The sequence below is a fragment of the Diabrotica virgifera genome, chromosome 6, assembly GCF_917563875.1.
Source record: "Diabrotica virgifera virgifera chromosome 6, PGI_DIABVI_V3a".
NCBI classification, from domain to species: Eukaryota; Metazoa; Arthropoda; class Insecta; order Coleoptera; family Chrysomelidae; genus Diabrotica; species Diabrotica virgifera.
This window is the reverse complement of record NC_065448.1, coordinates 127,721,745-127,735,878: the sequence shown is the minus strand read 5'-3', so window position 1 is coordinate 127,735,878 and position 14,134 is coordinate 127,721,745. Positions and strand designations below refer to the sequence as shown.

The 14,134-nt window shown below is 33.1% G+C and overlaps 1 protein-coding gene across 1 annotated transcript in view; it reads left to right on the top strand.

The window, feature by feature from the left end:
• LOC114334969 (uncharacterized) overlaps positions 1 to 14,134 on the top strand; it is a 129,346-nt gene that overhangs the window by 102,847 nt on the left and 12,365 nt on the right. Inside the window, exon 8 of the mRNA XM_050652838.1 lies at positions 7,847 to 8,094. Coding sequence (XP_050508795.1) covers positions 7,847 to 8,094 — 248 coding nt within the window. The remainder of the gene's footprint in view (positions 1 to 7,846; positions 8,095 to 14,134) is intronic.

Below are 14,134 nucleotides of genomic sequence, written 5' to 3'. Positions count from 1 at the left end.
AAGAAATATGTGTGCCCGATACTATAAAACTATTTGGCATATCCTTATGATACTTGGCAGAGAGTTTAGGCACTGTACACCCTACTAAATTATGTTAAATAATCGTTTCTGGTTAATACCAGAGGCGTACGACAGGAGAAAGCGAATGGTTGACCCTTCCCAAATTCTACGCCATTGATGAAACTGCTGTTTTAGCAGTTATTTTGATTAATGTATTATGCTCCTTCGTTTTTAGCTTCAAATATCTCGAAAACTAATGCCTTTATCGTTACGAATGAAGAGTATGTTATTTACATAAAAAGTATTGGAGAACCAAAAAATTGCACTAACATAGAAATTACGCCAGTGGCGTAGAATTTGGGAAGGGTCAACCATTCACGTTCCCCCGTCGTACGCCTCTGGTAGTAGCCAGAAACGTTTGCCTAACATAATTTAGTAGGGTGTACAGTACCAGAACCACTTACCAAATTTCGTGTTTTTATCCTATGTTTGTCGGGAAATATTCAAGAATAAATAAAATAAAAGTTTAACTTTGAAACCCTGTATTTCGGTTATTATCAACTTTCGTACTAAGGCAAGTTAGCTTAAATCGACCTATTTTAAGCTCAGGAATCTGAGGTTAAGCTATGGCCCATTCTTTACCAAACACCCTGTATATTTCTGTTATATTATCAGTATAAATATAGTTTTAGCAATGAACCACAGTTATACTATCCAGTAAGAAATGCATACCCCAAAGACAAATTAAACAAATTGTTTATTCGTTTTTGACAAATCCTATTCTCTTTATGAATATATTATGTATGATTAGTTTAAACTCTAAACGAAGTATAATCTTCTTCTTTTTATTATTAAACCACTCCCTCAGATTGCGCAGCCATGACATTCCGCGCATTCCAATGCGCTTTCCTAAAATCTTTCTATGCATGATATTCTACAGTAGCTGGTATTTTTTTCCTCTCATCACCTGGCCAAGATATTATGGTTTTCGTATCTTTATTTCATTATTTAGTTACGTTTATTTTGAAAGTCTTCACAAGACTTCTTCACTTGTGACTCTATCTCTCTAAGATATTTTAGGGATTCTTCTATAAAGCCACATCTTGAAAATAACTTTTTTCATCATAGATTTAGTCAGAGTACTGCCTCTATACCGTATAGGAGGATATTCCTATTGACGATGAATCCTCAATTAGACATAAATTTAAAAAAAAATTCTACTTTCTTTTTAGCAATCTTATTTTTTGAATCGGTAATTATACAGGGTGTCCAGAAACTCTACCGACAAATGAAGACAGGAGATTCCTCAGATAATTTTAAGACAATTTAACCCAATTCACCTAGTCCAAAAATGCTTCCTAAGGGAGCTAGAGCTCTTTGAAGATGGCGCCATGTAATTAGTTTTTCTTAAATACCTCCAGAACGCTTCTATTTAGAAAAACGAAAATTTGTATGTATATTTACTTTCCAGAAATGAATTGATTCCATCTATTGCGAATTTCTAGTACCGGTCATAGGCGTCCGTTTTGGGTAGGGCAATGGTTATTTTATCGCATAACTTTTTTGTCTTCTGCTTTTAAGCATTTCTGATACTGGATTATTAAATTTTGAGGTATTCTAGTACTAAAAGGTACTCTTACTTTAAGTCGGTAGGACACACCGTTTTCTAGAAAAATCGATTTGAAAGTTTTTAGTTTTGGGAATTTGAAAAAAAAATATTGAAAAAAACTAAAACAAAAACGGTGTATTTTACCAACTTAAAGCAAGCGTAACTTTTAGTACTCGAATATCTCATAATTGAATAATCTAGTGTCAAAAATACTTAAAAATTAAAAACAATAAAGTTATGCTATAAAATAACTGTTGACCTACCCAAAACGGACGCCTATGACCGATACTAGAAATTCGCCATTAATGAAATCGATTAATCTCTGGAATATAAATAAATGTACCAGTTTTCATCTTTCTCCAAATAGTTTTTTTTAATCTTTTTTTTTTGAAATTCAAAGAACAAAAAATTTTCAAATCGATTTTTCTAGCAAACGGTGTATTCTATCGACTTAAAATAAGAGTACCTATTAGTACTCGAATACCTCACAATTTAATAATTCACAGTCAAAAATGCTTAAAAATTAAAGACAAAAAAGTTAGGCGATAAAATAACCGTTGCCCTACCCAAAACGGACGCCTATGACCGGCACTAGAAATTCGCAATGGATGGAATCGATTCATTTCTGGAAAGTAAATAGGCATACCAATTTGCGTTTTTCTAAATAGAAGCGTTCTGGAGGTATTTAAGAAAAACTAATTACACGAATCCATCTTCAAAGAGCTCTAGCTCCCTTAGGAAGCATTTTTGGACTAGGTGAATTTTGTTAAATTGTCTTAAAATTATCTGAGGAATCTCCTGTCTTCGTTTGTCGGTAGAGTTTCTGGACACCCTGTATTATTGAATATTTTACTGAGGAATTTAGTATGAGGTGTGGGAGAGACTGATAAATTTCAGGTGAAAGTAGGATTGCACCAAGGCTCGGTGCTTTGTCCTTATTTATTCTTATTAGTTTTGGACCAGATAACAGCGAAACGACAGGGTAGCATTCCATGATGCCTAATGTATGCTGATGATGTAGTGTTAATAGGAAATAGCGAACGAGACTAAGAACAAAAACTATAAAAGTGGAGACAAGCTCTGGAGGAAAAAGGTTTAAAACTCAGTAGGACAAAAACAGAGTATTTGGAATGTTCATTCAAAGATGGAGTTACTACAAAGAAAATGGTATCTTTGGATGGTGAAGTGATTTTGAAAAGCAATAGTTTTAAGTACCTGGGATCAGTATTACAGAGTAATGGAGAAATAGATGAAGATGCGTGTAGTAGAATTAGGGCTGGATGGATGAAGTGGAAGGAAGCGAGTGGTGTGTTGTGTGACAGAAAAATTCCAATGAAGCTGAAGGGAAAATTCTATAAAACAGCCATAAGACCGGCTATGATCTAAGGAGCTGAATGTTGGGCAGTGAAAAAGAAAGAGGAACAACGAATGCATGTGGCGAAAATGAGAATGCTTAGATGGAAGAGTGTAGAATAGGATTAGAAATGAGTATATTAGGGGAAGTCTAGGTGTGGCACCAATTGATGCCAAAATGAGAGAGCATAGGTTAAGATGGTTTGGTCATGTTCAACGTCGAGACGTGAATCACCCAATACGAAGAATAGCTGAAGTGCAGATTCCTGGAAGGAGTAGGAGAGGAAGACCAAAGAAGATCTGGGGGAGACGATAAGGCAGGACATGTTGGTAAAGGAGATTAACATTGATATGACTTAAGATAGAATTGTGTGGAGAAATGCAATTAGGGAAGCCAACCCCGCATAGGGATAAGGTAAAGAGAATGATGATGACTGAGGAATTTGGTATGAGTGAGCTAATAACCGGAAAAATAACGGAAAAGACGGAAAATATAATATGTTGTGAAATAAAAAGAGATGAAACTAGTAGAGATGGGAAATGATCAATAGAAACCTATAAATTTACATTATATTGATAGTTTCCCACCTTTAGGTTATACTGCCACCGGAGGATTTTATAAAATTCTTCCGGCATAATGGCCGTTGCCAAACTCCTCCGATACGTCTAAGGGTGGGAAACTATAAATATAATGTAAATTTAAAGATGAAGTAAAAGACAGACGTACTCTCAATCATTTAATTGTGTACTTCCGACGACCGGTTTCGCTCTCTATAGGTTGCAGAGCATCATCAGGTCAACGGTTACAAGTCACTAAATGATTCGGATACACCTTCACCCTCAAGAAATCCCAAATACCATAAACTTGTTTACCTTTGTAACATTCTCCGTCTATTCCACCATATCCCGTTAGCATAACTTACGCAGAAACATCATGTTATGGAATAATGAGGTTATAGCTCCTTGTATCCGAATCATTTAGTGACTTGTAACCGTTGACCTGATGATGCTCTGCAACCTATAGAGAGCGATACCGGTCGTCGGAAGTACACAATTAAATGATTGAGAGTACGTCTGTCTTTTACTTCACTTAAAATGAACTCTCACATGCAACCCATTCAACATGTAAATTTATAGGTTTCTATTGATAATTTCTCACCTCTACTAGTTTCATCTCTTTTTATTTCACAACGTATTATGTTTTCAGCCTTTGAGTTATTTTTCCGGGTCTTAGTGCACTCATTACTGTATAATTTCATTAGTTTAGTAAAAGGAGGAAGGCTTCGCTCAAATTTCAGTTTATTCATACATTTTGTTGAACACTATTGATGAATCTAGCTTTTATGATAATTATTTTCATAATAATAATTTTTTTACTTATGATTTGTAGTGAGGTACTTTACTGAAATTACAATAAAGATCAAAATCATTTTACTGTCATGTTTGAACTTTATGAATGGTTTTAAAGCTAAAACCTGAGCTGAAAATAGGCCGATTTAAGCTAACTTACCTTAGTACGAAAGTTGATAATAACCGAAATACAGGGTGTCAACATTAAAATTTTGTTTTATTTATTCTTGAATATTTTCTGACAGGCATGAGCTAACAAGAGGAAATTTGGTAAGCGGGTGTTTTTTGGGACGAGAAATCTAAATTCTCTACCAAAAATTATGTATTACACAGAGGGCACCACACAAGTCTTTCAGCGCTCATTTAATACGTTCAATTTTTTTTATCCCCCACTCTTCATCCATTTTGAATCAAAATTTTTATTCTTTTAATATTTTGGCTTAAAAAAGATACACTACATTCATTTCGCTAAACCGTTTTCGAAATAAACGCATTTTAAATCTGCGATGCAATATAATTGTTTGTACATAGTAGTCACTGTAGTCATTGTTGTCATTGTAGTCACACCCGAAAAATAAACTTAAAACCATAATAATTTTCAAAAATGTATCGCAAATTTCTTCTAATGGACAATAACATATAATGGACAATAATCTTCTTGGCAATAACATAAAAATATGAGAACTTGCTCAATTAAGTACTTATTATGGTTTTAAGTTTATTTTTCGGCTGTAACTGCAATGAGATTATGCAAAAAAATATGTTGCATCGCAGATTTAAATGCGTAAATTTCGAAAACTGTTAAGTTTAGCGAGCTGAATGTAGTATATCTTTTTTATATTAAATATTAAGATATATATTATAGTAAAAACACTAAAGGAACAAAAATTTTTATTCAAAAAGTATGTAGAGTGGATGATAAATTGAATATATTAAATGAGCGCTGAAAGACATATTTGGTGCCCTCTGGATAATAAATCATTTTGGTGGCGAATTTATATTTCCCGACCCAAAAAATCCCATTCTACCAATTTTCGTTTTGTTATACCATGCCCCGTCAGTATATTTACAGATGCTAGCGTGTGTAGACACCAGGGTGTTGAAATCAGTTAGGGTTTGGAAAAACAGTACATTTACAAATGCTAGCGCGTGTTGACACTACGGTGTTGAAATCGGTTAGGGTTTGGAAAAACAGTACGTATACAGATGCTACCGTGTGTTCACACTAGGGTGTTGAAATTAATTAGGGTTTGGAAAAACAGTACATTTACAAATAACATAAAAGAACAACATAAAAAATAATGTTGTTCTGAAGCTATTTCCTTGTGGCATTTTTATAATTAACTATTTAGATGGGAAATAAGCCACACTTAAATTGAAAAAAATAATTTTATTAACGATTCGACGCCCAAATCGGGTGTCGTTGTTAAAATACAAAATACTACTAAATTAAACAAAAATGTTGTTGCTTAGTAAAAAATACTTTCAAATGTATAATATATGTCTGAATTGCCAATATAAATGAGTCAGATTAAATAAATTGAAGACTTAAGTGGAAGAAAGAGGTATGTAACATTTTCTAAAATTTTGAGTTTCTTAGTAAATGAAGGTGGTATGTAACTTAACTATCATATTATGCCACTTTTACTGTACCTCTAAAAAGTTTAATAAGAGATATTCTAGTCGATGAAGGAGGTATGTAACATGTAGAATACAATTCTTGAATGAAAGAGGGAGGTATGAAACATTTTTCGTCTTTTTCAGGTTTAAATTGTTTTTAGGTTTAAAACTCGAAAACTATTAACTTTAAAGAAAAATTACAAAAGACCTTTTTTGTTTCCAATGATCAAAAGAACCTAAAATAATGTACACAGGCTGAAACAATTGATTTTTTTAATTTGTTTAATTTTTTTTTATAAATGTAGCTAAGGCTAGGGTAGCTATTAATAAAAAAGGCAAGGTAGACGGAAGAAGAAACGCCAGGTCGAAGAAGAAAGGCCAGGTCGCAGAAGACCGTCATGGCTTAGACACCTGTAAGAATGGTTTAACAGATCCTCTGCATCCCTTTACCGAGCTGCCATTAACAAAATTACTATAGCCAGTTTGATAGCCAACATAAACATAGCAACATGAAGAAGAAAATTATTTTGTGTTCAATTACATAAATTTCTGTAAAACTGAATATAGAGCATTATTTCATGCCACATACCCCCTTCATCCATTCAGATAAAGGATAGTTATACAAACTAAAATTAATGGAAGAAGGCGGTATGTACAGTTTTTATTTATTTTTAGAAAAAATATTAAAAATCAAAACAAATTATTAACATTATATGTAAAGGAATGCTTATAGCAATATAAATAAAACCAAATAACACAAACAATATTTTCATGATAAAAGTAGAGGAATAATAACTTGAACTGCCCATATCTAAAAAGGTAGGCTTTGTAACATACCTCTTTCTTTCACTTAGGTCTTCAATTATCAGAAGAATTTTTTACTAATCAACAACATTTTTGTTTAATTTAGTAGTATTTTTTATTTTGACAAAGACACCCGAGGTAAGCGTCGAAACGTTAATAATTTTTTTTTTCAATTTAATTATGGCTTATTTCCCATCTAAATAGTTAATTATAAAAATGCCACAAGGAAATAGCTTCAGAACAACATTATTTTTTATGTTGTTCTTTTGTGTTAATATATTTTTGTTTATATCCCAACAACGTTTAATTATTTATTAATATCTAAATCACTTAAATAATTTTCCACAGCAGTAGGTATATAAAATCAATGTCAATAGGCGTTAGAATATGCATGTATAACCACTAAAAAAGCTAGCTGCTTTCAACACTCTGGTGTCCAATTCTGTTAGTATTTGTAAATGTACTGTTTTTCCAAACCCTAACTGAGTTCAACACCCTAGTGTCAACACACGCTAGCATCTGTAATCGTACTGTTTTTCCAAACCCTAACCGATTTCAACACCGTGGTGTTAACACGCGCTAGCATCTGTAAATGTACTGTTTTTCCAAACCCTAACTGGTTTCAGCACCCTGGTGTCTACACACGCTAGCATCTGTAAATATGCTGCCCGTCAGGAAATATTCAAGAGTAAATAAAATAAAAGTTTAATGTTGACACCCTGTATTTCGGTTATTATCAACTTTCGAACTAAGGTAAGTTAGCTTAAATCGACCTATTTTAAGCTCACGAATCTAAGGTTAGACTATGGTCTATTCTTTATCAAACACCCTGTATAGGCATACATTGAACTTGTATCCATAAATTTAAATTCTTGCTTCTTTGTAAACAATCTTTCATTTCTAAACAAAATTCTTCTCACGATTTTCTAAGAGATTGCAAAATTATTTCAAGTACTCATTTCGTATCTTCTTGGTCTACAAATTAGGTACTATATGGCCAATATTTTGAAATATACTTAAATAAAGTTTTTTTATAAGTAAAGGTCAGTATTAGTATGGTATTGAATTGTATTTAACTATTTTTACATTTTTTTAAATTTCGTTAAACAGATAGTGAGTGCGATGGAAATGGAGAAGAATCACAATCACCAGGATCAGAATCTGGATCGACCTCATCTCAAGGAGGTCTAAATAGCGACGCGCCTCCGGCTGATGGTGGTATAAGTATGGAACCTGCTGGTTATTCTCCAGGTGGTGGTGGTGCAAGTACGTCATCTGGTGGCGCTGGTGGCGCTGGTGGCGCTGGGGGCGCTGGGGGCGGCTTTAATTTTGGTGGTGGAATATCTATTTCAGGCTAAGTAAGTTAAAATAAGATTTCTTCACTTGCCAATTATTATATTTGCCAAGTATTTACAAAGTCAAGTATTAGTCTCTAAAATAAGATCTAGTGGCAGTACCATTTAAACTTCTGTGGTGAGCGGATGTGTTTAAAATATTTCTTTCGCTAAATAATAATTACCTACCGTTATCAAATACACATTAGAAACTAATTATCACTTAATAAGTATTTTAGGTGATACGAATAAAAATGTGATATTTTTGTTAAATTATTTTGAAACTTTTTAAACTTTTATAAAACATAAAATAGTAATATTTACGTTTAATAAATAAATAAATAGTGCGGTGAATAAGGTCATATTTTGGTTAAATTACTTTAAAACTTTTTAAACTTTATAAAGCATAAAATAATAATATTTACGTTTAATAAATAAGCAAATAGTGCGGTGAATAAGGTGTAAAAATGGCCGATGAACCACCCCTTGATAAAGGGGGAACAGTGGATAATGGAGGAGAAAATGTAGATATGGTCATAGACAACACTACGACAACCAGAAATCAAGATGGTAAAACCGCAGCAGATACAGATAAGTTGACACTTTCAGATACTAAGCAAAAAAGTAAGGTTTTCAATCTACAAAAACCGAACCTGTATTCAGATTTTGTCTATGTTTTTATTGAAAGCACCAATAATGAGCTTGCAATAGGAAAATTACATCCTATGGCAGTTGGCCATGTGCTCCATAAGAAATTGAATGTTCAGAATATTGTACGAATTGATAGAGTAGGCAGAAACAGAATAAGGGTTCAATTAAAAACAATTAAAGATGCTAATAAACTAGTAGCTAATGAACAGTTAAAAAACGAAAATCTAATTGCTTATATACCAAATAATTTATTATCGAGGAAGGGAATTGTTAAAAATGTTGATACTTCTTTTGATGAGCAATATCTTTTTACAAATTTTCTATCTGCCGTAACTATTACCGAAATTCGTAGAATCAAGCGAAAGGTCATTTCTGATGGAGAAGCAATATTTGTTCCTCGACAAACAGTCATAGTCACCTTCGAGGGTAACATGTTACCCTCAAACATCTTCATTAATTCGGTATCTTGCCCTGTTGAACCTTATATTCACAGTGTTACCCAATGCTACCGGTGTCTTAAATATGGTCATGTAGCGAAGCAGTGTCGTAGTACAGTGGCTCTTTGCATAAACTGTGGTAAAACAAAAGATGAAACTCATTCATGTCGGGATCCACAGGATAATTGTTGCATTTACTGTAAAACTAATTCACATAAATCAATCTCTAAGTCATGTCCAACACATATAAAACAAAGTGAAATAAAGAAAAAAATGGCTGAAGAGAATTTAACTTTTACGGAAGCAAAAAATTTAAATAAAACATCATATGCTTCTACATTAAAAGTTAACAATAAATTTCAAGCTCTATCTTATTTATCAAAGGAAGAGTTTCCCCCTTTGCCTTCACGAAGACATAATATCAAATATCCTAGACAACCAGTGTCATCTCAGTCAACTAATTCTGTTACCTTACAAACAGCTCGAAATCGCAATGCTTCAACTCAGATCGAAACAGTTAACAAGAAGCGAAAACCCAATTCTCCCATTCAAATATCAAATTCCCCTCCAATGTTCCCATTTAAATTTGGACCCGAAAAACCTATTAATATACCACCAAGAGAAAATTTTGAATCTGATATGTCAGATGAATTTATTAAAGGATTCTTCGCGGTTTTACAGAAAGTACTAAGTGAAGTAAAATCTTTTGAAGAACTTACAGCCATTGATGCAGATTATATTAAAAATATTGCGTATAATTGTAATGAAAGTATATGTGACGATGACGAATACTAACCTCAATCAATTGAAAATTTGTCAGTGGAACGCACGTTCCGCTGTATCCAATAAACATAGCTTAGTAAAAATATTATCAGATTATGATGTTGATATTGCTCTGGTATCAGAGACATGGTTTAAACCAAAAGTCACTTATACATTTTATGGATATTCTATTGTGCGTAAAGATAGGATAGATAGGTAAAATAATATCAAATTCAAAGAAGTATCTATTAATAATGTAGCAGATGGTATGCAAGTCTGTGCGGCAGAAATTTTTGTTTCTAAAAATCTATCCATTACTTGTGTTTCTGTGTATTGTCCTCCAAATATCGCAGTTACTGTGCACAATTTTTCCAATCTTTTTAATAACATAAATGGTACATTAATAATTGGAGGAGATTTTAATGCGCACCACGATCTGTGGGGCTCATATAAAATCAATCAATCTGGAAAAAATATGGTAAATGCATTAAATCAAAATAATTTGGTAATTTTAAATGATGGGTCACCTACAAAAATATCTCGGTCGGGTCAAAACTCTTCTGTCGACTTATCACTAGTATCTCCGGACATCGCTGATAAAATTAACTGGAGCGTGGTAACAGATACTCTTGGATCGGATCATTTTCTCATTCTTATGAAAATCAACATATTGAGGGAACAGTTTAGTAATACAATACAACCAAAAACTAAATGGAACACTAAAAAAGCTAACTGGATGGAATACGAACGAACTTGCATTATATATTTCAGTAATAAACCCCAACTACTAAATGTAAATGATAAATATAAATATTTTATGGAAGGCATTGAATATGCCGCTGCATGTTCAATCCCAATCAATAAGCCTTTCAAAAAAGCTAAACTGCCACCCCCGCCCTGGTGGGGTAGTGACTGTGATAAAGTCGTTTTTTATAGAAAAGAAGCATTAAAAAAATATATCAACAATAGTAATATGGAAAATTATATACATGTTAAAGAAAAAATGGCAGTAGCAAAAAATTTTTTAAAGAACAAGGCTAAGGAGTACTGGGTTAACTACTGCGCTAAACTTAACAAAAATACTCCGTCTAAGGAAATATGGCAACAGGCAAAAAAGATGCAAAGAATTCCTTCACCTTCCCCTAAATGTACCAACTATGAATGGATAGACACTTTTTTGCAAAATATCACCCCATGTTCGGCAGATCAGGAAATAAAGGATTTAGTAGATAATGCAGATGTGAAGAATGATATACTTAATTATCCTTTAAAATTTACGGAACTACAATTTGCATTAAAAAATACCAAGAATACAGCTCCAGGTATGGATCAAGTTACATACGATATGATATGGAATTTACCAACTGTCGGTAAATTATTTCTTTTAGAAATTTTTAATGAAATTTGGTTATACAACGCAGTCATTGAAGAATGGAAAAATGTTGTAGTTGTACCAATCCCAAAACCGCAGAAAAATCCCAACCTTGCAGAATCTTATCGACCCATTTCCTTATTATCCTGTGTCATGAAAACTTTTGAACGGATTATTAAGCACCGGTTAGAATTTCATTTGACTAGCACTGCTTTTTTCCCTTTGGAACAATTTGGTTTTAAAAAAGGGTTTAGTACTATTGACGCAGTATCTTATTTAACAACAGACATTCAGTTATGTTTTTCAAATAACTACTACTTAGGTGCTGCTTTTCTTGACATAAAAGGTGCCTACGATGCAATTAATATCATTATGTTAAGAGAAAAATTGCTTCAGGCAGATCTTCCTCCAAGAGTGTGCAATGTCTTGTGTAATCTTCTCACACAAAGAAAAGTTTATGTAAGGTCGAATAACAATTCTACAATAGGTCCTAGACGATCATCCACAGGTTTACCACAGGGTTCTGTTATCTCTCCCCTTTTGTTTAATATTTTTACAAAAGAAATACACGATGGAAATAATAATTGTAATATTATACAGTACGCTGATGATTTTGTCATTTATAACACGAATAAAAAATTAGAAGCAGGCATCACTGAGCTTACGTCACATATACAGCTAAGTACTTTGAAATTTGAATCGTTAGGTTTTTCTTTAACCCCTCAAAAATCTAATGTTACCATCTTTACAAGACATAATCTGCCCAATATCGATCATATTAATGTAAATGGTACACTATACCCGGTATCAAATCAGGTAACTTATCTTGGAATTATTCTCGACAAGAAGCTTAGCTGGAAACCATTTATACAAAATATAGAATCAAAATGTTTAAAAGGTATAAATTTTTTAAAATTCATAAGAAGAACTTGGTGGGGAGCAGATCCACAATCGTGTTTAACTTTCTACAAAGCCTTTATTAGGTCCATCCTGGATTACGGATGTACGTTGTATGGATCAGCCAGTCCTTACACTCTAAAACGATTGGAAATAATTCAAAATACTTCTCTAAGACTCTGTTTGGGTGCAATGTGTTCAACGCCTGTGGAACCACATCGGATTGAAGCACTAGAGCCACCATTATTTTTGCGGAGGGAATGGTTGTCAGAAAAATTTATTATTAAGTCTTCTTTTAAAAATCCTACTCTGTTACATAAAATAGCTTTATTAAATAACCACGATTTGACAAACAAATATTGGTCAAAAAAACCTTCTCCTCCATTATGTATGGCTTTTAGAAATACCAGTCCTCATAATAGTGCTTTAAAAAGACCTATTTCGGTCGATAAATCTGAATTTTTTGATATGTTGGAACCACTAGAAATTAATATTCCCGTATACCATGAAAATTTGTTGATAAGTAAAAATACTTTAAGCGCTTGCATAGCAAATCTGCCAGATTTTCTGGAAATATATACTGACGCATCAAAACAAAATGACGGTACGGGGTGTGCATTCTATATACCATCAGCAAACATTCAAGAAAAATTCAAACTAAATAGCAGTACTTCCATTTTTTCTGCAGAAGCTATTGGTATTATTAAAGCCTGTGAGTATATCGAAAAAAGCAAGTAAAAAAAAATACATCTTTTGAGTGACTCCTTATCGGTTCTTAAATGCATCGCTAACCCAATTAATGTGGTGGCTACTGATATAAATCCTTTTATTAAAAAACTAAAATTAAAAATTCATAAATTAAGAAAAAGTCACTACGAATTAAAATTCACTTGGGTAAAAGCTCATATAGGACTTCGTGGAAATGAAGTAGTAGATTCCTTAGCCAAAGAAAGCGTCACAACTGGACAGTATATGGAGAACAATTTAGGAGCTCAAGAATATTTAACGATATCTAAACGTAATTTTAAGGAAAAATGGGAATTGCACTGGAAAAAATATTGCGGTAATTGCCCCACACGATACACACTGTTACATTCAAGTATTCCGACAGTGTTGTGGCACCAAGAGTATGATTTTACAAGGAATGATATTGTGACCATTTGTAGGCTTAAATTCGGACATGCAAGCTTTCCTCAACATTTATATAGAATCGGTGTAGTCAATACCGAACTTTGTGAAACCTGCAATGTGGTGAGCGACTTGGATCACATTTTTTATGCTTGTAGTAAATTTGAAATACAAAGACAGGAATTTATTAATAGTTTATTATTGCAAAACTTATACCCCCCTTTCAATCTACTTCATTTACTATCATTAAATATGTATCAGGTATACAAAATTATTCTTAAGTTTATTAAGATGTGTAACTTAAAACTTTAGAGTGTAGGTATTAAGCTCGTTACCTCTGTTATATAGCCAAATATTTTACCTATTTACCTATATTTTCCGAGGTCTACCCTTTCTGTCTGTGAGTCACCTTGAATGACCCCTAGGTGCGAAAAGTAATCCTAGTTCCTCTCCCCATCGTAGTTCTTCATTTAAATTTCCAGAATAATAGTGTAGTTAGATTAGTTAGTTAGAATAGGTTACACATTTGTTACTGGCTGAATGGGCACTTAGCCCAAAGGCCAAAAAAAAAAAAAAGATCTAGTGGCCTATAAAATTTATTAGGTCTTTCAAACGGCTTAAGAAATTCAGATGCTCTTTTAAACCCTACTATAGGTTGTTGGCAATGAGAATGTTCTCATATTGTAGGCGTTCTTCTACCAGGACCACGTTTACCTTGAATCTTTCTCTGAATGATCAGATCTAAATTTTATATTTTTCAGTGTCTTACTCTGTGACCAAAGTATTCCAGCTGGCGTCTCTGTATTATATTGTAGCC